We start from the raw sequence: 26,405 nt of genomic DNA on the forward strand, positions 1-26,405 counted from the left end.
CCTTCAGTTGCTCCTTGGTCAGCCATTGTGGGTTAGGCTCCTGGCAATACTTTCTTTAAGGAATTAACCCTATTTATGGAAAAGTTGGTTTGCAGGGAAGTTTTTGTTCTTTACAAACCCATAAAGATTAAACCATATGACAATCAAAGCCAGGAGGATAGGGACACTAGTGTAAGTGCCCGCCCATCCCTAGCCTCTGCTTACTTCTTGCCCCTATTGGTCCCTCTCTGAAGCTTTTACTGTCCTCACTGCTTTCTGTCACTCTCTCCTGTGCCCCATTCGTGATTTTCCTTAACTCAGTGTCTATATGAGCTGTACCCCAGGTTACACTCTGAGACCTCTGTGTCATTTATCCATGGACAGCATCCATGCCCCTTAAGGCTGTTCTCTGATTTGTGGGAGCAGCAGCCATGCCTCTGAATTCACCCTGGATCTTGCCTGAACTCCAGGAGTTCCCCTTACTCTGCCTGACCTGCTTCTGGGGTCCCTCATGCTGCTTATTGTATTGAACTTGTTTCACTGTGGTCCAGGTGCCTTGTTCTGTTTTTTTTCTGCCTCTCCCTGGTCCATCTGCCTCATTCCTGTTCATGTACTTTGCTCTCAAATCCATGGCCCTTCCTAACTGCTGCTAAGTCATTGTCCATCCATGTCTCCTGCTGTCCATGCGTCCCTCTTCCTTTCTCTGACTGCAATCATCATTCAAAAGCTCATAGATATGCCATTTTTGGCAATGCCAACAGGTTTTCTTGTGCTCTTTTCTAGAATCTAATGCTACCTTTTGTCAAATTCTGTTGACCAGTGAGCTTGGCTTAGAGTTTGTTCACTGGTTCCTTAAGGATGTCTAGAGAACCAGCAAGAATTTACTGGATTTTGCTCTGTGGTCCTCCAGTGCTGTGCTTATGACTCCTCCTCTCTCTGAGGATGCTATCATTCCAGAGCATAAGGTATTCATTTTATACCTGTGTGCCTAGAACACCACCTGACACATGGTGCCCGGCAGATGTTTGTGGGTCACAGGAGAGCTACAAGCTGGTAAGCAGTTGTCAAAGGCATGACCTCTTCCTACAGGGTTTGCGGGTGTCATAGCTTGACACATACAGTGTGGCACTGGATCGTGCCACCTTTATTCAGTATGATATACTGCATTACTTATCTGTTGCTATGATGAATACACTATGACTAGGGTAATGTATAGAAGGAAGGGTTTATTTGGGCTTCTGGTTTCCACAGGATAAGCACCCATCATGGAGGGAGCCAGCAGGGATGGTGGCTGGAGCTGAAAGCTTACATCATAAACCATAATCAGGAAACAGGAAGATGGAGTGGGGGAGTGTGCACACAAGCTGGGCTCTCAAAGCCTATTTTCAATGATATACATCCTCCCATAAGGCCACACCTCCTAATCCTTCCCAACTAGTGCTACCCACCAGTGATCATGTGTTCAAATATCATTCTCATTTAAAGCACAAGTACTAAATAAGCTTCAGAGGCAAGCTATGACATTAGATTCCCTGCTGGCTCTGCAGCTTCAGTTTGCTTACCTCTAAAAATACAAAGTGGCCAGGCAGTGGTGGCGCACGCCTTTAATCCCAGCCCTTGGGAGGCAGAGGCAGGCAGATTTCTGAGTTCAAGGCCAGCTTGGTCTACAGAGTAAGTTCCAGGACAGCCAGGGCTACATAGAGGAATGCTGTCTCGAAGGGGAAACAAACAAACAAACAAACAAAACAAAGCAATGATCCCTGAAGAACCAGAGACCCAGTCACCCCTAACAGGCCATGCTCAAGGTACCTTGAATCAACTGCTGCTTGACACTGCTCTTCCTTATTCCTTGAAGCAGGCGCTCCAAGAGCCAACTGTGCTCACTGTTTCCTAGTGATGCGATGCCAGTCTAGCCTTTAGCCCCGCCTCCTTTAGCCTTCCTCGGGTTTGCGGCTACAGTTCCTTCATAAGTCCCATCTTCTTGGCGTTTGAATAAACAGGAAAGGATGTGGTTCTCTCTTCTGATTGGCTGGTCACAAGCATGCCTGCTGTAAATCTAAACACAGGCCGATGGCTTCCTCTTAGGTCCGGGTTCTAGTGGTACCTGCAGAGAATTACGACTACCAAATTCTTCACAAAACAACAGTGGACAAGTCCTCCGAGTTCATCAGCAGTTGTGGAGGAGACAGCTTTTATATTGAGTAAGTGTCATTTTGTTGGAGGGCTCTGGCTCTGGCATGCATGGGCTGTGCTCACATTCCCAGCCAGAGTGAGGTCTGGAGAGAGACTGGCCTGGAGTCTACCCTCCTCTCACCAGCTAGGGATGTAGCAGTCTGCAGTCTCAGGAAGATGATGTCCTTCCTCTGTGCCTGCCACTCTATAAGAGACCTTACCATGTACCATCTGGACAAGGTGACCACACTCAACCCAGAACGAGCAGAGGTCTGCGCTCACCTTGGGATTAGCGACCAGTTAGGAGACTCTCTTGCCCTTTGCTCTTTCTGATGCATGTCTTAAAGATGCCACACAGAGTGTCTTCCACTGACAAGGACATAGCCCAGATTTCCACTCACCTCTCTAGTGGGGACTGTCCCTTCTGTGCCCTGTCTTCTCTTATCCCTGAGTGCTAAGAGCATGCTAAGCCCAATGCAAGCTCTGCTGTGGAACCCAGGGCCTTAGATGCTTCTGCAATCAGCCAGGAGCTGCAGAAGCCCTGAAGACAGACCAACTCTTCTTGTACAGTGACAGCAAAAGCCAGGGCCCCAGAGCCAAGCCACTGTGGGATAAATGACTTTTTGTTCACGCCTTGCTCCTCATCCTCAGGAATGCCACCCAACAGCTACGGCACCTCAGCTGCCTTATCTGTGAAACAGACTAGGACCCAATTGGTCAGGCAGTCATGAGGTTGAGATAACATCCCGTCTTGTCCTCACTGTCTTCCCACAAGCTGTAACTCATACACTACACAGTTTATCCTGTAGCTCTTCCATCACCCAAGTTCCCACTAGCCACTCCTGCGATATCCTCTCCCGGGGCAGATGTTGGGGGAAGGGTGGCTGTCACTGGCTGAATTTACAATGGGGTTATTTTTCACTTCTTCTAAAGCTTAGTGATCAGTGTTACCCCAAAAGATGCTACCAGGTGGAACTAGTAGAAAAGGGAAGCTGGGGATGGACACACCCCACATAATCACCATGAGTTGTTTTGTTCCCACAGTCCCCAGGCAGCCTCTGGATTCTGTAAGAATTCTGCAAGGTCCCTGGTAGCCTTTTACCATAACGGTGCCATACCCTGTGAGTGCGACCCTGCTGGGACTGCCGGCCACCACTGTAGTCCTGAGGGTGGGCAGTGCCCTTGCCGGCCCAATGTCATCGGGAGGCAGTGCAGCCGCTGTGCGACAGGCTACTATGGATTCCCATACTGCAAGCGTAAGTGAGCACTGCTGAGTTTCTGAAGCCTCCTCCTGTCCCCAGGGCACGATGCTTGTGCACGGCACGACTTCTCAAACACCACTGATTTTTAGATGCACCCTTGGGGGCTTACGGTAAGGTTCTGATTCAAGAGATCTAGTCTGGGCCTAAAACTCTGCCCTTCTAATAAATGCCCAGGCTATCTCATGTATATGTCTATACTCTGAGCAGCCAGGCTCTAGGCTATGAATATAAATATAAACATAAACATAAAGGTGAGTGTATATGTGTTGCATGTGAGCAGCTCATTCCTAGCAGAAGCACTTCCAGGTTGTGTGGCCCCATGAAGCCTCAGTTTAGATAGGACGTATTACTCACTAACTTAGAAACCCTTGCATTTTTTACTTAAGAATCACCCTGTGACCTGATACCCTGGGTTTGCCCATGATGTAAATGGCAGTGAGTGACACAGGTGTGCAGACAGAGCACCGCAAAGGGACCAGTCTTTGAATAAACAAAAACAATCTCACTCCTGCACAATGTGCTGACCCTGGACCCGAGAGCTCTGGAAGGTGGGGGCTGCTTCAGAATGTCTTGAACAGTCACTACTTCATGCCTTCTAGAGCCTTCTGATGATCAGGATAGATCGGGAGCGGGGAGGTAGCAGCCTGGTTGGTTCATGGCGTGTGTAACCTGGAGGCAGTTACCCCAGCTGTCTCTCACTTGCTATGAGCAGTTCAGATCACCATGGGCAATGGCAAGGGAAAGAAAAACAATTCCCCAGACGTCTTGGGAACTTATGGAAGTCCCCATGGTTTGTGCAGTCCAACTCTCTCACCCAGTGTCTCTTTATGCCTTGGCAGCTTGTAATTGTGGCAGACGCCTTTGTGAAGAGGTGACAGGGAAGTGTCTCTGCCCACCCCACACAGTCAGGCCTCAGTGTGAGGTCTGTGAGATGAATTCCTTCAACTTTCACCCTGTGGCTGGCTGTGACGTCTGCAACTGCTCCAGGAAGGGCACCATTGAGGCGGCCGTCTCTGAGTGTGACAGGGACAGCGGGCAGTGCAGGTGAGCTATGATGCACGAGTGTGCCAGGTCCTGTCATGGAACGATCAGGTGCCATCTGCACGTAGGAGTCCTTGTCATTCTTCTCTTCCTACCTGTGCACTGTGCTGGCTTCGGGACGGAGCTTCCCAGCAAGAAGAGATTTTGCTGGGCAGGTTGGTTGGTCCATGCCGACTCAGGGCAGCCAGGCAGACGCAGCCTTGCTCATGTATGCCAGCATGCTGTCGCAACAGGATTGTGCTGTGTGCGCGCCATGCCTCACTGTCTTGATGGTTGGCTTTGATTGCTTCCAGATGTAGAGTCATCTGGAAAGGGTCTCTCAGCATAATTTAGACAATCCCTCTTGACTCCCTTCCCAGGTGATTCTAGACTAGGTCAAGTGGACAAAAACACACACATCACAGGCCTCCAAAGCAGGATTTGTTGGGAGTAGGGAAACAGGCAGAGTTGGCCATCTTCAGGAACCAACCACTATGGTCCAGTGCACAATAGCCAAGAAATAGTGGCTGAATTAGTTATTTGTTAAAATGCCCTGGCAAAGGTGAGTAAAAAGAGGAAGGGGTTCTCAGTTTGGGGACACTGTTCATTATGCCAGGGAAGGCAGGGTGGATGGATCCTGAAGAGGCTGATCCCACACATCTTAGCCAGGAAGCAGGGATCGGTGACTGCCAGTGCTGGACCTGCTTTCTCCCTTTCTATTCAGTGCTTGGGAGTAGGGGGTTTACACCTCATTTAACTATAGCCTATGCTCCACATGCCTAGGTCTCCTTGGTGACCCCTGGGGACTGTCAGTTTGACAGTCAACCACCAGAAGGACAACGTTCTCCTGGAATATTGCTGAAGGGTTTGGTTGAGCAAGCTAGGCTCCCACTAGAGAGTGAAGACTGGTGTCACCTGTTCCCAGGTGGCAAGTTTAATTTCATCAGAGCTGGAAAATAGCTACAGGGGGAAAGACTAGGATTCAGACCCCAAGAAAAGGCTGGGAGAAGTTCAATTGGGGTTTTATAGCAGGAAAATGAGTGCACCCAGTGTATAGCCAGGCTTATGCAGAAGGCACACGAGCCGCAAGGAAACAGTGTCAGCCTGGATGTCTGCATAGACGGATGGACCGAAAAGCTGCTACATATACACTAGAATTTTATTCAGCCATAAAGAAAAATGAGATCATAACATTTGCATGTAAATGGACAGAGCTGGAAAAGACAATATTACATGAGGTGACCCAGGCTCAGACAGACAAACTGCACGTTCCCTTTCATATGTCGATCCTAGCTTGTGATGTTTATGTGAGAGAGACAGGTCATGGAACTGGGGTGGCATAAGATGGGAAGCAAGGCATTCAGAGAGAGGAGTAGGGAGAACAGCAGAACACACGAATGGCAGCAGAAGGCAATCCCTGCAGAGGGAGGGCAGGAGTGGGCAGGGATTGATAAGGGGGCTAAGACTGGCCTGGGGAGGGAATCTTCCAAAGTATAATTACATATGGAAATAGCCATAAGAAACCCTCTGTGACTTTATATGTTAAGTACTGATTTAAACAGAAAACATACAGTCCAGCCCTCTCACCCTCATACATTGTGTATGGATTGGGGTCTGGGATAGGACAGGCCTCAGAGACCCCAGCTTGAGGGCAGATATGTCACAATCCTGTGGCTGCTCTGACAGGGGACAACAACAGTGATTTACTCTCAGTTAAATTGGCAGAAATCTGAGTCCAAGGGGAAGCCGTGAGGAAGAACCTGGTTTATGCCCTCTGCTTCACTCCTGGGGCTGCGAGCATTCCTTGGCTGGTGGTCACATCAGCAATCTCTGTCCCATTACCGCATGCCATTTTCCTCTTACGTCTCTCTCCACAAGGCGCTCGCCTCTCTGTTTATCTCTTCTTTGTTTGCTATAAGGACAGCAAGCAGGCCAGCTCAACATCCAGCAAACTCTAGGATCTCTCCATCTTATCTACAAAGAATTATTTTCAGATAACAGTCCATGGCTGGAACTGGGGGTTAGAGTCAGAACACCTGGATGCACCTTTGGCAAACACAGTTTAGCTCGCCATTACACCAGTGGTTCACTCTCCAAGAAAGAGCCCTTCACCACACCTTTAGCCGCTGCCTGGCGCCTGCCAGCTCCTTTGGGTGGGGAGATCTTGTAAGGAAGTTGAAAGAAAAACGAGTCATGAGCTATCCTAACGCTTTGAAACCACAATCGTGAGTCCTGCTTGAGTCAATAATTAGGCATGGGCCTCTTCGGGATGTCTGGGCTTGATCATAGGAAGCTTAGGAACTGAGATCCAACGTTCAGACGGAGAAAAGCCAGAACACTCACTTAAACCCTAACTGTTGGTCAGGAGAACCTCGGAGTTTCCCAGTACTGCTGACACAGTGTGGGAAGAGGAATTTGAAAAACTTAAAAGCAGTTAAAGGAGCAGAGATGATAGATGGGTGTGCCACAGTATTTTAGGAAAATATCCTGAGAAATTTTAACAACCCACTCCCAGCCAGGATAATTTAACTGACTAGAAATTTCTGAACTTAGGAGCAAGGATTTCATGCTTATGTGACAGGCACTTTACCCACTGAGTCTTCTCCCCACTCTCGTGAATAATTTCTGTGTAAAACCTGGCAGCAAGGAGGACTATGTTTAACAATACCTAAAACCCAAGCAAGAAAAACGAGTTGGTGATTGCTGGTGTTTGCAGCGAAAAGAAAAACACATCCTTTCTCGGCAATACAAGGCTCCCTGGGACCCCCTGCAAGCTACCGCAGATTACAGCATTTAAGAGTTAGCATTTACACTGCATTTGCTGCCGACAGACCATATTCTGCCCTTTCCACTAAGTCAAACCATTTCAGATATTAATCTATTTTAAAATGAGTTAGTAAATAATTGTAACCATCCACAATGCTCAATTTTTATTCTATTACAAATAGTGCTGTAATTTTAGTGAATTTAGGAATAACTTATTAAAAGCCCAAAACTGAATTTTCAACCTATTTTTATCATAGAGTCTATCATAGATGATAGATATATTATCACATTATACCTAGAAGACATGGAACAGGTCTCTCCACCTTCCTGAGTTCCAGTTCCCAGTGTATGAAATGGAATTTGGCAAAATCATCTTTGACTTTCCTTCTAAATTTAAACTTATTTTGTTGCTCAATCTTTGATTGTTTGATTGTTGTATCAACCTCAGCCCAATATTTTGGGCAACCCTGATAGACTGCAGTTCTGACAGTGTGCTATTTGGATACAGTTCTGGTTTTTGTTTTGGTTTTTTTGGGGGGATTTTTTTTTTTTGTAGCCGTATAAAGCAGCAGATGTATAGATTTAATGAAATGGGATAGCAAGAGAAACAAGTTTTCACCTGCTTTAAGTAATGGGAAATGAATACTATTTGGCTCTTGAAGTGCTCCAAAGGATTAAAAATATCCTCAGAAAAATGTCTGTCAATCTGTAGTAGATACAGGCAGCCAGGATTCTGCTTTTAGAAACTGCCATGCTGGGATGGATTAAGGAGATGACCCTCCACCACAGATGTCCTTCCACCATGATGTCCAGGTGTCCCATGTGCTTTTTCCAGTCTTTTTCAGAGAAGTCTGCTGGAATGATGTCCATCTCAGCTGCCCCTCATTGTGACCAGCCATGTATGATGCAGGAATAAAATCCCAGAAAAGACTTGGGACAAAAGGGCTTCCAGACAGGGCTAGCAACTTGGGAAGGCAATTCCTTTGATGGCTAATTGAGTAATAGGGGGCACCAGGCAATATTGTCACCAGGGAAGGTAGGGTCCTTTGCGACCTGTGGCATCTTTCTCTCATCCCTGGAATGATCTGTCTCAGGCTATTTCCCCATCCCCAGCCCTTAGTGAGGAATAGTGCAGGCTGAGTTTACAGCAGGTTGTCCTGCCTCTGCCACTTACTGTGTGGGTGGCCTTGAGCAAACTCCTCCTCCTCTCTGGCCTTCATTTATCCATAAAATAGGGACCCTCTAACCCACAGAGCATCTATGTATATGAGTGTGTGTATAAATATATATGTATTTATACACGTGGGGCCGTGGGTGTGGGGGAAAAAGGGGAGTGGGAGAGAACCCACGTCCCGCCAGAGTTCCGGTGCTCTGGGCGGGCTGACGTGGAAGGACCGCCCCACGCTTTCCATGTGCCCCTAGTGGGTATCTGGCTGTGGAAAGCCACAGAATCTGAGCTCCTCAGGGGTGGGGGGTGGGGGGGTTGGACAAGGGGCAGTCCTAGGCACCAGGTTCCCAGCCTCCAGTATCCCACACTGGATACACAGAGGAGCCGAGAACAGAATGGGGGCCGCCAGGGCAACACTGAGCTCCGGGTCCAAAGGGAGGAGAGGGTAGGAGGATAGGGTGCTGGGTGGTTCCAAAGCGGACCAGAGTCCTTGGTCTGGTTTGTGGCTGGAGTGCAGAAAGGCCTTCTGGTGGGAGGTTAGATGCGGCTCGTTAGGAAAAAGAGCACAACGGGCCTTGATCAGAGACAGTCTATGGTTTTAGAGGGGGAAAGAGAGAAGGTAGAAAGCAGGAGACTGGTCATGGCCACGTGGAGTGGGGGGTGGGGAGGGAGAGAGAGAAGGAGGGCTAGAGATGAGAATAAGAAAGGTGAAAGCTTAAAGAGAACGAGGAGGGACCAAGCAGCTCCTTTATAGTGGGCTGGGCTATCAGGTAACTGTGGGGAGGAGCATACCTGGCTATAGTCAGGTAACTGTGGAGGTGGAGTCTAGCCAGAATGCCAGAAGCTTAGGACATTGTCTGCGTGACTGATAGTCACAGAATTATGGAGTTGGGGGCTCTGTGGTGTTAGGCACCTGTCTCTGGGAATGTGGCTCACTTTTCCATCCCTTGTAGAGTTCTCTACTGGGTCACTGGAGCAAGCCCCATTCAACCAAAATAGGTTGCCTATCACAGTCCCACATATACATATACTTGTATATATTGTATATAATTGTACATATTTATATATGCATATATACATACACACACAATTATATATCACGTATAAATACTCTTAAGGCAATGCCTGACATGCTGGCATGCACTCAGCACCCAGTGACTATAAGTTGTTGAAACTGGTTGGGGCCATGGGTGTCTGCTCTCTCTTTCTGTGCTGTTTCCCTGAGACCCATCCCTTTCGTGCTCTTCCTTACCTCTGCACCAGAACATTTCTCAGGTACACATGCCCCTCCAGATCCACACTGACTGTCATTCCATCTTTGCACAAATTAACCCACCTCAATTCTCTGACTGGCTTTCTTAGGACCATGTCTCTCAAATTCCTGGGGTTCCTGTATATATAATGAAAAATAATTTTAAGATTTTTCAATTTGATCTGTTTGCATATATATGCATACATGTGTGTATGTGTCAGCATGAGTGTATGCACATATGTGTGTGCAGGTATGCTCAGAGGCTAGGAGAGTGTTGAATCCCCTGGAACTAGAGGCACGGGTATTTGTGAACCACCTGACATGGGTGCTGAGAACAGAGCTCTAGTGACTGAATAGGAAATGTTCAGAGCTGCTGAGCCAGCTCTACAGCCCCTGAGGAAAGAGTAATGGTAATGATCTTCTAATGAAAGCACCCTCTTAGCTGATCTTTAACTCCCAAATTCTAAGTCAGTGTGACCCCCCCCACACACACATCATTGTTGTACCTTTTAAGTCTTCTCACCTCTTAGACTTAAACATAATCTGCTTAACAATGACAGCCTCTTTCTTGTGTTTAACATACCATGACATATCCAGTCACATGTCACCTTCTGACAAGGGACAGACTCTCCCCTAGTGGGTCTGTCCTTTCTGCTGACTACTACCCTCATTAAGTCATGTTGGGGCACTGGCGCTCTCCTGACTCCTCCCCTCCTTCTGACCTGTTTTTTCACTCATTCAAGTAAGCAAGCAGCTAGCCAAGGAGTCTGGTAGGTACCATGACAACAGAGAAGAAAAGGGAACCATTGTCTCTGAAGTCTGCTGATCATCTTTTAAATTGACTTAGAGTCATCCTGACCTTACACATTTTTCTGGGGAGACTCTGGATCCCTAATTTAATAGAAATAAGCTAATTCACAGTTTTTCTTGGATTTTAACATCTGTTTCCTTCTGAATTCTGTCACTAGTACATAATGCTGTTCATGAAACTTGAGGCAGTGCTGATAAATTCAGGTTTCTGGTTCCTTTGTCTTCAGAATCTTTAAATTGTTGATCATACCTAACATTGAACATATTTATGCATACAATATGATGCTTCAACTCATGCATATGCTGTATAATGGTTGTCAGGGCATATAGTGTAAACACCATATTAAGTCTGGCATATGCCATGCTTTTTTTATCCATACCTCATCCACTGATGGGCACATAGCTTGGTTCTGGCTTTTGGGCAGTTGTAAATGGCAGTGCATTGGACGTAAGCATGACGCTGTCTCTATGGCACACCACCATCGTCTCCTTTGCAGATGAACCTACAGTGTGGTTTTTGATGAATGCTTGTACTGGATTTTACTGTATGCATCAATTCCATCATACCACGCCTTCATCAAAACCTTCCTCAGTTTCCCGTCATCTCTAATCATGAAGGCCAGTCTTAGAGCAGTCTGGCCCACACTTACTGTAACTTCTTTCCCCGTCTCTTCTGCATTTCTACCTTCTCCATAAGCTTTGCACACTTTTCCAGTCATGAAAGTCTCGATTCCTCTTCTGCTGCCTTCCAATTATACATGCCCTTCAAGGATGTTGTGCTGCAAACTTAAAACTCACAGAAAGAATGAGACACAAGTTGCAGAGATGCCCCCACCAGTTTTAAACACAAGTAAGATTAATATTTCCTCATCTTATTTCTTACAGTATTACATAATTTCTTACATCTCTGGGTCTTCAGCAAATCTGTGCAGTGATAAAGACTAGCTTGTTCAGTTTTGTCTCCCACCACCATCATTAATTCTCAGATGGGTGAATGAATGACATGCTCAACTTTGGGCTGTAGATGGACACTGGAGTTCAATGTGACCATCATATTAAGGGAACTGAACTGTAGTACTTAATAACAAAAAGACAGCATTCTCCTGGTGCATCTGCACCCGGCTGCCTATGAGATGCCTCAGGGATGAGTTCATGGCCCGCATCCCTAGAGCTGCCCTGCTGTTCTCCAGCTGATAGCAATGAATGCAGTCCTCTTCCCTCTGCACTGTGGGCCACAGCGTGGGTTGCAAAGAGGCTCCTTGGAGAAATGTTCAAGGCCAGGCTGTCTCAAGGTTGGCTTAGAAGATACTCAGCCAGACTCTGGAGTTTCTTTGTTCTTCCCGGTTGTCATGACACCACCCCAGACTTCCTTGGTTACTTGATTTTATACTGGATTCAGAAGCTCAGTGGTGCAAACACTGCACTATTCTGGAATACAGATTCTATGTTCTGCAAGTTCTGCTTAACTTGTCATCCCCATCTCGGGTGGGCAGGAACCAGGTCCAAGGCCGCTGCTCCCTGTTTTGTGTCTCCCCTCCAGTCTTGTGCTCTCAGCTGCCTTGTGCATGCGGATGAACACAGAACTTGTTCCAGTGTGACAGATGTGGCTGCCCATCATCCCCTCTGTGTCATCAGCTCACTGGGGTTCTGAAGTCAACAGACAGAGAAGTGGGGGGGGGGCTCTACTTTGGTTTCCCTTCTGTCTTGCCTGAGCCAGCCCCTCCCACAGATGTACTGGCTGTAACCTGCCCTCTGCCTTTTCCCCCATAACAAATGGAGAAAATGGAGACTCTAATGATGGCACTTGCATCAGTGCACCTTCTTCTAGGTCCTGCCATAGGCTCTTGTTGTGAGTGGAACATGAATGGACCTGCAGAATCTAATACAGTTGAGCTTTGAATGTGAAATGCACCCTGTAGGCTCATGTGTTTGCACACTTGTTTGTGAAATGTACCTATAGGCTCATGTGTTTGCACACTTGTTTGTGAAATGTACCTGTAGGCTCATGTGTTTGCACACTTGTTTGTGAAGTGTACCTGTAGGCTCATGTGTTTGCACACTTGTTTGTGAAGTGTACCTGTAGGCTCATGTGTTCGCACATTTGCTTGGGAAGGTTGTGGAATCTATAGAAGACTGAGCTTCACTGGAAGAAGTGGGCAGATGGAGAAAGGCCTTGAAGCTTTTATAGCCTAACCTCACTTCTCTTGAGGTTTCTGGCATCTTTCGTGATTTGATACCATGCCTTCTCACTGTAAACCCTTCCTTCATTAAGTTGCTTTTTGTGGAGGTGTCTTATTGTAGCAACTGGAAAAGAAGCCATGTTGAGTATCAAGAGGACAGAATTAAATCCAAAATACCTGGTTGTGGTTTCTAGGAGCTGCAAGTACCCACATAGGTGCATATTTTGTTATATGATGTTTGGCTACAATCTCATTGGTTTCTTGTTCAGAAATACGCAACCTATCTAACTTGAGACTGAAGGCATCCACTGTACAAGTTGTTTGGCACCAGCATTAAGTTAATGTAGCCTTGGGTCAGAGCGCTGCTGCCTATTTGCTGAAAGAAACATTCTGGACCTTGAGATAAGGTCTATTTCATAACAACAGCACTGCTCCTCTCCCCCACATAGTGACATGTGGATGTCAGCACCCCACACATAAGCTCTCCCTTCTGAGGCTGTCAGCAGCCACCTCAGCCACTGTGTAATTGGTTCCCTGCAGTGTCTGCTCTATCACAATGCAGGCGGCCTTTAGAACCATGCAGAGTGATGACAGGATTGGTTCCTTTATCCCTGTACAGGTGCAAGCCTAGAGTCACAGGGCAGCAGTGTGACAAGTGTGCTCCTGGCTTCTACCAGTTCCCTGAGTGTGTCCCCTGCAGCTGTAACAGAGATGGGACTGAGCCCAGCGTATGTGACCCAGAGACTGGGGCTTGCATGTGCAAGGTGAGACAGGTCATGTACCCAGGAGTTCTGACCTCTGATATGTTCTGTAATGTGCTAGCATTTCATACTTATTGCCTCCTTTCATAGGCATAATTGAAGGAAAGTTCTTCTTCATCCTTTGGAAAGGCCACAGACCCCTTCCCCCCTCCCTATGACAATCTGTTGATATGGACTGTTTTCTACAGTACCAAGAGACTCATAGCTTCCTTGTGATTTGTTCTTGGATAAGGACTGGGGTTATTCACCCTGCTGTAGGGCCCACTGGCTTATAGGTGGGTTCACAGCCTAGTGGGCCACCAACATGGTAGAAGCTGGGCGAGTTTCTCTCCCCCATCTGTCAGTCTTTGTAGCACTGCCTCTGTGCTTCTCAGAGCTGAAGAGTGTCTTACAGGACTCATTCTTCAACAGGAAAATGTAGAGGGCCCCCAATGTCAACTGTGTCGAGAAGGATCATTCTACCTGGACCCAACAAACCCAAAGGGTTGTACCAAGTGCTTCTGTTTTGGAGTGAATACTGACTGTCAGAGTTCGCATAAGCAACGAGCTAAGGTATGTGAGAGATCAGTCTTTGGGTTCTTGGCCAGTATCAGCAGAAGCTGTGGCATGTTTTGTGTATTTGATTCACATAGCCACTATTGCCCTTACTGTAAATAGTAAAACTGTTCCCTCTTTCCCACCCCTGCTCCTGCAATGACAACTCTGAGACTAATTATTTATTAACAAATGCCTAGACCATGAGCTTTTGCTCATTCCCTTACTAGCTCACAACTTATTTAATCCATTCAAACCATTCTGTGTCTTCCACATGCTTAATTACCTGTCCTCAGCTTCATGCGTCCAAGTCCAGGAAAATCTCTTTATTTTATCCTGAGGTCAGCTAAAATGCTGGCTTACATCCATCTCTCAGAACTCCTGGATGAATCTCTCTTTTTATTCTATCCTGAGTTCATCTATGTGGCCAGTTACCTCTGCTGAGCTCCCATGCTTCTGACTGCCTCTCTCTTCCCCTTGCAAATATTCACACCTCTCACTGTTTCCCAGAATCCTCTCTCTTCCAGCCAGTGTTCCACTTCCTATTTCCTGCCTCTGCTCATTGGCCATCGGCTTTTTTTAATGACAGGTGATGCTTCTCGCTATACCTCACTGCACAGATATCATGATTGTTCCTCGGGTTATTCAGGTCTTTGATCCAGTGTCATGTGTTCAGGATGCTTTCTCTCAGTACTCCTTGCAAAATAGCTCATCCTGGTCACTCTCTGTATTGCTGCCCTTGATGTCTCCATAACCTGTAGCTCTTTATGCCTTTAACTTTAAGAATTATTCTTTCCTTTCTTAATCGGTAGAATGTGAGCTCCTTAACACACACCAGGGCTTAGGACAGGATTTGGTACATAAAAGATGCTCAGAAAATAGTCATTCAGTGATAGAATTTTACAAAGTATCCAGACAGACATCTGGATAGACAGACCCGCAGGGTGAGGGTTGGAAGGTCCACAAGCACACTGATTCTGTCACTGTGAAGTGACATGCCATGTCCTTGAACCTTTCCACCCCTGATGAACTTTCTAAAGAATCATTTATTGTCTTCATAGAGTTCCCATTATATAGGTATGATTATTATCTATCATTATCCATGGCTGATTGACTGGTAATTGACCTACGGGAACGTTAAGGGTGGGCTGAAAGTTCTGCCCCTCCTCATACCTACTGGTCTTTCTGGTCTCTAGTTCCCATCCTGAGGCTAACTAGGGAGCCGAATAATCAGCGTCTCACAAGCATACAGAGTAGATGTTTGCACGTGTCTGGGTTCATCTGTGTGTGCAGATATGCTGTGTGCATGTGTGGAATAGATGTTGATGTTGGTGTCTTCTCTTATGGTATTTCACCATACATATTGATGTGAGCTCGCTCTCTCTCTGTCTCTCTGTCTCTGTCTCTGTCTCTGTCTCTGTCTCTGTCTCTCTCTCTCTCTCTCTCTCTCTCTCTGCAACTGTATATGGGTTCTAGGGATTCAGACTCTGACCCTCACGTATTGCAGTAAGCGCTTTAGTCTCTATGCTACTCCTCCAGCCCCACAGAATATGTATTTATGATGGTAACAGCATATTCTTCATTCTCTCTTTATAGTCTTCCTGTTTTACTTTCTTTCTCAAATATTTTATCACATCTTAAATTTGCCTACTTTGTGTAGTGTGTGTGTAGTATGTGCATGTGTGTGTGTTCATAGAAGGGTGTGTGTATATGTATGACGAAGCCAGAGATCAATGTCAAATGTCTTCCTCTATAATCTCCACCTCAGCTTCTGAGCTTTTCAGTTTCTCAGTTTTCCTCACTGGCCTGGATCTTGCAGAGGGAAGACTCACTGGTGCCCTCCCGTCTTCATTTCCCAAGCACTGGGAGGGACCACAGACGCATGTCACCGTTTAGCGTGGGTTCTTGGAGATCAGACTCGGGATCCCGTGCCTGTGAGACACAGGCTTTCCCAATGGAGCCCTCACTCTAGCCATCTCTGTCCACTTTTTAACTTCATAAAACTAAGACTTTTATCAACTCTATTAGTCCATGAACCAGTAGCAGCATGTGTTCTGTTTTTGTGTAATATTGGTTTATACATTTGACTACTTCCTGAATGGAGGACGGACTGGTGAGTGGAAGAAATTAGTTTGTGTATCTGTTCTGTAGCCTCCCCTTCTCAGCCCTCATGAAACCAGGAGGCTTTTATCCCTAAGCTACTCCTCGTCCAGTCTTTATCGCTCTAAATAGAGCAGGCTTCCTTGGTGACAAAGGAAATATTTTATTTTGGCAACTGTATTCCATAACACATTTTTAAAAATGTTCCATTTTTAGTGTTATTCTAAACCTTAAGAACTAAGTTAATTTATTGACCATTTTATACACGTATAGAACGAGTTCTGATTATTCCTTCCCCTCCCTCCCCCTCTTACCTCTCTCCCACAGCTACTTACCCCTTTCTTTCCTTCCTGTCCCTTTCCCAGATCAATGACCCTTGGTTTGGTTTTGTTAACCATTTAGTTTACTAGGGTCATCTGAGTGACTGTTGAATGGTAATTCCCATAGGAGCCCGATTGAGTCACTGCTGCTTCCACAGCTAATGGCAGTTGACTCCCTCTTTTCATGAATCTGTCTATAAGAAACAGTTCATCTGTGGTATTCTAAGTTTCTGGGCTAATATCCACTTATCAGTAAGTACATATCTTGTGAGATCTCTTGTGATTGGGTTACCCCACTCAGGATGATGCCCTCCAGGTCCATCCATTTGCCTAGGAATATCATAAATTCATTCTTTTTAATAGCTGAGTAGTACTCCATTGTGTAAATGTAGATACAATTTGCTAAACAAATGAAACTCAAGAAGAACGAAGACCAAAGTGTGGATACTTTGCCCCTTCTTAGAATAGGGAACAAAACACCCATGGAAGGAGTTACAGAGACAAAGTTTGGAGCTGAGACGAAAGGATGGACCATCTAGAGACTGCCATATCCGGGGATCCATCCCATAATCAGCTTCCAAACTCTGACACCATTGCATACACTAGCAAGATTTTGCTGAAAGGACCCAGATATAGCTGTCTCTTGTGAGACTATGCCGGGGCCTGGCAAACACAGAAGTGGATGCTCACAGTCAGCTATTGGATGGAACACAGGGCCCCCAATGGATGAGCTAGAGAAAGTACCCAAGGAGCTAAAGGGGTCTGCAACCCTATAGGTAGAACAACAATATGAACTACCCAGTACCCCGGAGCTCTTGTCTCTAGCTGCATATGTATCAGAAGATGGCCTAGTCGGCCATCAGTGGAAAGAGAGGCCCATTGGTCGTGCAAACTTTATATGCCTCAGTACATGGGGAATGCCAGGGCTAAGAAGTAGGAGTGGGTGGGTGGGGGAGTTGGTGGGGGAACGTGTGGGGGACTTTTGGGATAGCATTGGAAATGTAAAAGAAATAAATACCCAATTAAAAAAAAAAAGAAATAGTTCATCTGTGATAGGAATGGCCCCTTGAGGTCCTCCTATATCCTTCTTTATGTGAACCTCATCTTCTAAAGATTTATTTACTTATTACTTGTGTATATGTGTATGTGTATTCCACACGAGTGCGGGTTCCGTCAGAGGGCACTGGAGTTGCAGTTCATTGTTCGAATGATGTAGCAATCACTCTAAAAGCCACAATTACTGTGCTCTAGTTTGTAGACATGATGGGCTGGCGTCTGGAGACAGCAGATGGAGTTGATGTCCCTGTGTCCTTCAACCCTGGCAGCAACAGCATGGTGGCAGATCTGCAGGAGCTGCCACCCTCAGTTCACAGTGCATCCTGGGTGGCACCTCCATCCTACCTAGGTGATAAGGTAACAATGATCTGAAGTTCTCCTGAGACCTCTGTGGCCTCAGCAGCCACTCAGCACAATTATCACTTCCCCAGAGGGAGGAGGCATCTGGAAGTTCAGGTAATTAACGTTTAGAAATAAAGTTAGGCAATAATGAGGAAGATGTCCTGCCTCCTGCCACGTGGAGGGCTGAAAAAGGGCATCACGTGTGTGGTCCACACCTGCTAGTTCCCAGAAAGAAAGTCCTCCACGATGTTTTTCTTGATTTGTGCTTCCTGCCAAGGAATTCTCCTCTGGGAAACCATTTAAATATTTGTTGCAAATGGGCCAGGTGCTTTCAAATGCTCTACTGAAAATTGTCCGTTTTAAAGTAGAAAGACTCCTTGTCAGGAGACTACAAACTGAAAAGTGGTTATTTGAAGACACACAGGGCCTGTGGCAGTTTGACTCACACAGCAGAATCAGGCATATTTAACTGCACTCCCTCATAATCACGTGTGCAGGACAAGTGAGCCGCATACCTGATTACGGCAGAGCGTGGCCATGATATGAATACAGAAGTTCCGGCCCTGCGTGAAAGCAACAGGCCTTGAGTTAGGCACGGCAGGAGATGTGAGCAAGGGTGGGTCACAGAGGGCCCAGCTCATGGGATGTCATTAGTTCATATTTGATTTTAAACGCCAGGCTATCTGTGGAGGTTCCATTATTTCTAATTCTGGGAGAACTCTGAGCTCTGATATTTTTATTACTTCTCTTGTATGGCCCTCTTTGGTCATCTGTTACTGTGCAGCAGCTTACGGGGACAAGTTACTATGCTGTGCAGTTTCTGTAGATAAGGAATCCGGGAGTCAATGGCCCAGAGCTGCCTCTGGGGTTATGGACCAGGGCTTCCCCAGGGCGAGTCATCCTGGAGCTAGAAGGACCGCTTGCTAGGACCCTGCCGTGCTAGCTAACAGGCTTCTGTACTTCCAGCTGTCTCTGGCTGGAAACTTCAGATCCTCCTCACAGGAGGCCTTCCTAACTATGGAGGAGCCTTTGTGATATGGTGGCAGCTTCTGCAAAGTAGCTGAGGAAGGTGAATGAGATGGAGAGCTAATAAAAGGAATTAAGACAGAAGCCATAATCGGACAACCCAAGCTTGGAAGCGAGGGAACCTCCCTTCTGTTTTATTCTCCTCATCAACTTCTTAGAAATGAGTCTCTGAGCCCACACTCAAGGAGAAAACAGTAAAGCTTCACTTCTGCATGAGTTCCTTTCCTGTCACTGTGACAAAACACCAGGACCAAAGCAAGAGGCCGCAACGGTGTGGGTGGGGGGAGACAAGGCAGCCTGGTTAGAACTGGAAGCTGGGGGAGTGCTAAGGGAGCGCATCTCCTACCACACAGAGAACGCAGAGAGTGAGCTGGAAGTCGGCACAGGCATGTGCCCCCCTGAGGCTACACCTCCTGCAAGTTCCACAACCCCCCAGTCAGCACAGCAATAGAGGACATTCCTAGTTCAAGCCACTACAGCTTCTAGAGAGGATTATCAGAATTCATGCACAGATTTTAAAAGACACCCCAGCCTGTCAAAAAAAATACCAAAAAACAAAAAACAAACAAACAAAAAAAAAACCTATGCTTAAAATCAACGAGATAAGCTTAGGTGTTCCTTGGAAATGGGTCTAGAGCCTGCGACTACAGCTCTGGGATGCGTTGTCAGCTTGCTGGTCCTAGGAGAAGCTCCGGTGGACCAGGATCCCAGAGACTCTCCTCTGCTCTCACTTGGAACAGCATTTTGCTCCCAGTTGCTCATCACATGCTCGGATCACTCCCCAGCCCCAGCTGACTGCAGCAGTGGGAGAGACTGGGCAGAGGTGAAGGAGCTGACAGGAAACTGCCACCATTCTGTATCTCTGAGGTAGCAGGTGGCTATGGCTTCTCTCTCCAGGAAATTTACAATAACATAGGCAATAGTCACCATCTGCTTTCAAGGGATTTTTTTTATGGAAAATTTATTTTTAGAAACTTATTTTGCAATGGATATACCTATTTCTCTCAGTGAAATAACAGTCATCATGGGAAGGAGAAAACCAAAATCTTACCTGTTCTAGTATGATTGGTGTTTTTTCTGTTAAATAAAAGTACATTCTTAATTTTTAAAGACTTTTTTTTATTTTATGTGCATTAGTGTTTTGTCTGTATGTATGTCTGTGTGAAGGTGTCAGAATCCTAGGAACTAGAGTTACAGATAGTTGTGAGCTGCCATATAGATGCTGGAATTGAACCTGGGTCTTCTGAAAGAGCAGGTAGCCCCTACAGTCTTAATTATAAACACGTTTGTATTCATGGTTTTCAGGAATGTAAAAATGGCATAAAGCAGGAGGTGGTGGCATGTTCTTCGTCCCACCTTCTAGAGAGCACCCAGCCTTGCCAGGCATCCTGGTTAGTGCCAGCCTGGTCTTGTCCAGTGTAGTTGATACTGTTCATTCAATTTCAGGTATCATCGTACGGCGGCTACCTCACCTACCACGCCAAGTCCTTTGGCTTACCTGGAGATATGGTTCTTCTGGGAAAGCAGCCAGATGTGCAGCTCACTGTAGGTATTAAGGCGTGGCCTGAGCAACAGGATGCAGTGGCCACAAGTGGGCTGTGCAGAACGTTAGATTGATTTGATCTGATGTCAGCACAGACTGTTTAGAGCACGTGGCACATCTGCCCAATGGGTTCCTCCTTTCTGCTTCCAATGTATTTAGCTATATTTCACGTGAAACTGCCTCACGTCTTATGGTTTTATCTTTCAGTTTAGTCGCAAAAAATGATTTGTGCCCATTCTTTGTGGAACCCTTGCAATACAGGGCAAAATCCCTGGAAAATGGGTCAGGGAGCCATGGCCTGAAGCCGACTCTGTTTCTGATTCAATTGGAAGAGGGACTGCTGGGAATGGAACCCAGGGGCTCACACTTGCTATGCAAACACTCATGGCAGAGGGCCCCGAGTGCTTGGTAGATGTTTGTAGATCTTTGTCTTCAAACACTGCTGTGCTATATTTTGCTTTGACTAGTAAACAAAAGTATTGAATTGTAAAAAACTCATTGAACCTTAGCAGAGCATAATGGAAATTAAGCAACAAAGATTTTAGACTTGCATTAAGAAAAACTGCCATGTGATAAGAGTCCTGTCCCAGCTGGGCAGGGTTTCAGTTCTGTATTTCACAGTAATCTCAGAGCTGAAGCTACTGCTGTATGTAATTTTAAAAATTTTGTAATTATATTTATGTACAGAAAACTTAGTGTACATTTAATCCAGTTTAGTGGTGAGTATTTTAGCCTTTGCCTTTTCCAGCTTGGCAATGCAAGCCACGAACTTAGGACCCAGGACGTTGCCTCCCCAGTGGCGACGGATCCCGTCATATTGGTCATTATAATTGGTCCTAATAGCTTCCATCAGCTTAGCTAGAGCACCCTTGTCTTCCAAGTTAACCTGTGTGAAGGCAACAGTGGTGCATGTCTTCCTGTGGACCAGGAGCCCCAGCCTGGCCTTTCCCTTGATGATGCAGTAGGGCACCCCGATCTTTCGACACAGGGAAGGCAGGAAAACCACCAGCTCAATGGGGTCTACGTCATGGGCAATCACCACCAGCTGAGCCTCCTTGTTCTCAACCAAGGTGGTGACTGTACTGTCTCTTAGTTGGGATGTCTCCTTTGCCAGTAGCTTTCTTCTCAGCATGGGCCAGTAGCCTTTGCTTCTTCTCTTGCTTTGTCTCTGGCCTGTACTTGTGGGCAAGCTTAAGCAGCTGAGTAGCTGTTTGTCTGTCCAGGGCCTGGGTGAACTGGTTAATGGCAGGAGGTACTTTGAGCCGCTTATAGAGGATGGCTCTTTGCTGCTACAGCCTAATGTATCGGGGCCATTTGACAAAGCATGTTAGATTTCTTTTGGACTGGATGTCCTGCCCAATGCCGAAGTTCTTGGGCCTGTTTTCAAACAAAGAATTGACCACCATTTTGGCCTCCTGTTTCTTGACGACGGTGGGGGCCAAGGCCACCTTCTTCCCCTTGGCCTTTCTTCGCCTTGGGCATATTGCTCAGTTGGTGGGGAGAGCTGCTGTATGTAATTTTTACTGCAGAGGACTAGGCTGCACATACTCTTAGAATGTGCTGAGAGGTAGTGATCGTTAATTTTACCTTCAGATATAGAAACCATTTAGGCTCACAACATTTTTTCTTTGTTGCTTTATTTTAAACCACTGTAATTAAGAGTCTTGTTCCTTAGATTAAGGTTTGAAGTGGTTGTGAGCCTCGATCATGTTCTGCCCTCATGAATGGACCGCCTGAGGGTTTGGAACCGACACAGAACAGCTGGGCTGCAGTGTGTGACTTAGGGTGGGGCTGCCATGCAGGGATGAGCCCATGCCGTTTTTTTTGAAGCTCCCTCCCCACAGCCACTTGATGGGGTGGGGCCAAGGCTGAGAGTGGAAGCCCTGGAGTCCTGGGCCCATGTCTTCATCCATAAACTTTCTCTTCTTCAGGGTGCTGAGCACACCAGCTGCAACAGTAGGCTCTATTAATCATTCCTCCATCCCCATTCTCTCCAGCCATCTACCACCAAAGCAAGGTCCCATTGGCAGCTATAAAATGCACTTCCTACGCTTACTATAAAGAATGACTAAAATAACTGCTTTTCCCATCTTTGAAACATTACTTATTTATTCATTTAATATGCATGCATGTTTAATCTGCATGTCTGTCCATGCACAGGAGAGATTCCCTGAGACTGACCTCCCTGGGGATGCTAGGAATTGAACTTAGGACCCGTGGAAGAGCAGCTGGCTCTCCTGACCACTGCTCAGCTAGCTCCCCAGATCTTATTTTTTCCTCCGTGTTTTAAAATCGCTTTTGGTCAAGATAGTTTTCATATTTGTGAAATGTACCATGCTAGCTACTGCTTACCTGTTTCCATGTCACTAAGCCATCAGAGCTGAGTTGTCAAGGGCCAGTTGTTTCATAGGCTGTAGACACACAGAGGAATCTCTTCTAATATCAATAGGACTCTCAAAGCATCCCATCTAAGGCACTAAGGCATTCCTGCTTCTTTTTAAACAGGGTCAACACATGTCCCTCATCCATAAGGAACCCAGCGACCCACGGCCAGACAGGCTGCATCACGGAAGAGTGCAAGTGATTGAGGTAAAAGAGGAGGCTAGAGGTTTTTGATGATTCTTCCTGTTCTGGATTTTATTTCTTTTAATCGAGTTTTTTATACAACACCTACATGCACACACACACACGTGCACATACACATACAATGTGAAAACCTCTACCACATAATCTAGAATATACTGTACCATTGAGTGTTTCATGGTTACATGGTTTTGTCTGCCCCCCAACTCTCTGTCTCTCTTGGAGCAGGGCAGAATACCACCTCAGCTACAGTTCCCTAGGTGATGCTTCCCCCTTGTCTAAGAAGAGCTTTCTCATTGGTTTGAAACTTGCCAGGAAGGCTGGTCAGCACGGATTCTCCTTCTCCATCTCATACCAACTGATCTAGTACTCATGCCCAGAGAAAGCCGAGAGCTCATGTTCCTTAGTGTCAGAGAGATGGCTCCGTGGATAAGAGCTCTGTGCGTTTTCAGAGGACCTGAGTTTAATTCCCAGCACTCACACTGGGTGGCTCACCACTTCCTGTAACGCCTGCTGTAAGGGTTCCTCTGCTCTCCATAAGCACCTTCCTGCATGAACATGGCATGCAGACCTGCCACACACACACAGATACATAAGTAAAATAAACCAGCGTAGAGAGACACATCAGAGAAATTGCTTTCTTTCAATCATGTGTGTCATCTACAAACTGCAAAGAGACCCTCCTGATACAGCTGGGGCAGCCAGCACATTGATGTGGGGCTTGGAGCTTGTAGAACTATGACAGACTAAACTTCTTGCTTCAACTGGCTACCAAAGTGCACAACTCCACCACTGGGTCTAGAATCTGATAGACTGTGGAGTGTTCAGTGCTCACACAGTTTTGTTCATACCGTCTTTTGGAGGCAGATGTGAGTTTGAAGGAGCTCAAGTGTCCCAGTGTATAATGGTGGCTCCAGAAAGAGAAAGGAAAACATTTGAAGAAGTAATCACTTCCCAAACCTGATGATGGTCACTAATACAGCAGCACCAAACCCTCCGGCCCTAAATACAATAGATGGAAGGGGTTGACACAAGCGTGTTGTAATCCACATGCAGAAAGCAAAGGCAGAAAGCTTCCCAGGTTCCAATCCACCGCATGCAAGGGGCCCTCAGTAACGTAAGAGCTGAAGGCGGGCGAGCATTCAAACTACTGAAGGAGGACTGAAAAAATGGCTCAGCAGGTAAAGGCATCTGCAAGCAAACCTGAGGACCCAAGTTCGATTCCAGGAATTTGCATGTTGGAAGGAGAGGACCAGCTCCTCCAAGTTGTCCCCTGAGCTCCATTGTGCTCTGACACACATGCTGTGATACACATATACCCTAGAGAATGGAAAATTACAAAGGAAAGGAAACAGTGCAACAAAGAATTATGTGCAAATTATGTACACAACATTACAACATTTAGCATAGTGATCAGAGCTATGAGCAGAAAATTTGTTGTTAAATAACTTCTTGATAAGAAGTAATCACAAATATATATATATTTCATATATATATATGAATGATGTGAGTCCACTGATGTGAGGTCCCCTGAGATAGTCCAACTCTTAAAAAGTGGGGTGCTTTTCCATGGCTGGGGGGGTGGTCCTGTGTAGAGCTTTTGTTTCTAAGCTTGAGCAAGGTTTTCAGACTTATGTCATGCTGTACTCATAGCTTAGATTGCTGTGCTGCAGGAATCTGCAATTAAAATGGGTATGATGGTACATTTCATGCCATATGTGCTTTTTTAAATAATAAAATTGCACATGCATATTACAAGTAAAAAATAATATGAGGAGTCATAAGGAGTGTCTCACACTGGAAAGCTTAGCACTTGGAGGCTAAGGTAAAAAGGATCATGAACACCAGGCTAGCCTGGGCTACACTGTAAGCTCCAGGCCAGTCTGGGCTACTTAGCGAGACTCTGTTTCAAGAATAATAAACAAAACAATCCCTCCAAAACAAACAAATAAAAAAAAAACAAGCAAAAATTTAAAAAAAGAAGTGAACAAATAAAGTAGCAAATCAAAAAAAAAAACAAACCTGTGTGCAAGAAGACTGCGTGTACTGTGCTAAGGATGACGTAGCTAGCATTGCCTGATTTAGTTGCCCTTTCTTCCTGCGTCTTCATCACTGACTCTATACTCTTCCCAGATTAAAGCCCATTTACAAAGGCATAGCACGGGTCATGGAGACCCCTTCCTGGGAGCAGCCTGTTGTAACTGTTCCAGGACACCCACACCCACACCCACCTCCCCCACACACACCTCCACCTCCCTTTGCGTCTTTCCCTTATACAGGCTAGCTGTTTTGGGTTTGACACATTCCAGAGAGGCCCCTCTCTCTGGAAGAGTCCTTTGCTAAGAAAGCCTCTCCATTTGCCCATGCAGGGAAACTTCAGACACGAAGGCAGCAGTGCCCCAGTGTCCCGGGAGGAGCTGATGACTGTGCTGTCCAGACTGGAAAGACTCCACATCCGGGGCCTCCATTTCACCGAGACACAGCGGCTCACCTTGGGTGAGGTAGGGCTGGAGGAGGCCTCTGACACGGGAAGCGGACCCAGGGCTCATCTTGTGGAGATGTGTGCCTGCCCCCCTGACTACACAGGTGACTCATGCCAGGTAGGGAAGTTTCGCAGGTTGGTATTCCCCACCTCCCTGAAGCCCCACCCGTGTCTGGCTTTTCCTGGCTGCTCTCCAGCAGTGCGGCAGTGTTGGGCCTTTCTCTACCCATCCTCCCAAGTGTACTGGGACAGATCTAGTATCTCCCCACCCCCCCCAGACTACCTTAAGGGGTTCAAAACACGCCAAAGACCTCACAGTGTTTTGCCATTCAAAGGTGCTCCATAGATGTAAAATTCAGAGGTAGGAAGGCTATGTTTGTGTCTGCTGTTTCCTAGTCACCCCGCACCCCCCACCTCCCCGCCCCACTGATGTAGTTAAATCCTGGATTCAGAAGGCAAAAATCTCTCTCCCATTCTCCACCTCTTAGCAGGTCTGAGCTGTTTAAAGTGAGCCTCACAAGATTAAAGTGTACCACAAAATAAAACTATTTTCTATCTCAACCCATAAATCAATATGTTCTTTTCCTAACAAGAAGCAGTGCTGGTAAAATTAGTAGGAGATAGCAGTGAAGTTGTTCTGTGTACCCCACGCACCAAATGTACACAAACCAGCAAAGCTCTTCACTTCCCTGTGTTCCTTAAGCCAACGAGTACCTCCCTCACCTTAGCGTTGTGGGAACTCCTTTGCTTGTGAGTTAGTTCATAGGTTATGCCTTCCATCTCTTTTCTAACTGACTTAAAATATAAAATAGATAGCCCAAGGAAAAGAGGAGAAGGTGGATTAGCGCCCTTGTGGCCAGGGTGTGGGCTTTTCCCTGACTCAGCCTGTGATTTACAGCTGCTCTAATTGTCTGGCGCTGTCTGCAGGACCAGGTGAGTAGAAGGTGACGTCTACCCCACCTCCCAGGAATTACAGAAGGCTGCACTTACCTGTGGAACTGTTATGTGCTCTCTCTGCCTGTGTAGGCTGACTCATGTGTGAAGTTTAA

At 46.4% G+C, this 26,405-nt stretch overlaps 1 protein-coding gene and 1 long non-coding RNA gene across 10 annotated transcripts in view; one reads left to right on the forward strand and one right to left on the reverse strand.

Annotated features, from left to right (window-relative positions):
- The window catches only part of Lama3 (laminin, alpha 3), a 249,597-nt gene that overhangs the window by 144,274 nt on the left and 78,918 nt on the right, over nt 1–26,405 (forward strand). For 5 of the 7 annotated variants that reach the window (XR_003952502.1, XR_385977.4, XM_006525685.4 and 2 more), the window contains exons 30-38: nt 2,065–2,180; nt 3,196–3,407; nt 4,253–4,457; nt 13,229–13,373; nt 13,782–13,922; nt 17,576–17,737; nt 20,195–20,293; nt 22,797–22,880; nt 25,244–25,474. Coding sequence is in view for 5 of the 7 variants with exons in the window: in XM_006525685.4 (XP_006525748.1) it covers nt 2,065–2,180; nt 3,196–3,407; nt 4,253–4,457; nt 13,229–13,373; nt 13,782–13,922; nt 17,576–17,737; nt 20,195–20,293; nt 22,797–22,880; nt 25,244–25,474 (1,395 nt within the window). In the remaining 2 variants the exon portion in view is untranslated. Of the gene's footprint in view, nt 1–33; nt 1,033–2,064; nt 2,181–3,195; nt 3,408–4,252; nt 4,458–13,228; nt 13,374–13,781; nt 13,923–17,575; nt 17,738–20,194; nt 20,294–22,796; nt 22,881–25,243; nt 25,475–26,405 lie in introns of those variants that run through there. The other 2 variants (XM_006525687.4, XM_030250349.1) reach the window with 2 other exon arrangements.
- Nucleotides 21,791–26,399, reverse strand: Gm29200. 3 transcript variants are annotated; one of them, XR_003952664.1, is made up of 4 exons: nt 26,347–26,399; nt 24,078–24,194; nt 22,644–22,702; nt 21,791–22,239 (listed from the first exon to the last, which is right to left on the reverse strand). It is a non-coding gene; the product is annotated as a predicted gene 29200 (long non-coding RNA). The 3 variants fall into 3 exon arrangements; XR_003952663.1 differs by having other exon boundaries at nt 22,644–23,876; XR_003952662.1 differs by having other exon boundaries at nt 22,644–24,194.

The sequence above is a fragment of the Mus musculus genome, chromosome 18 (genome assembly GCF_000001635.26).
Source record: "Mus musculus strain C57BL/6J chromosome 18, GRCm38.p6 C57BL/6J".
Taxonomy (NCBI): Eukaryota; Metazoa; Chordata; class Mammalia; order Rodentia; family Muridae; genus Mus; species Mus musculus.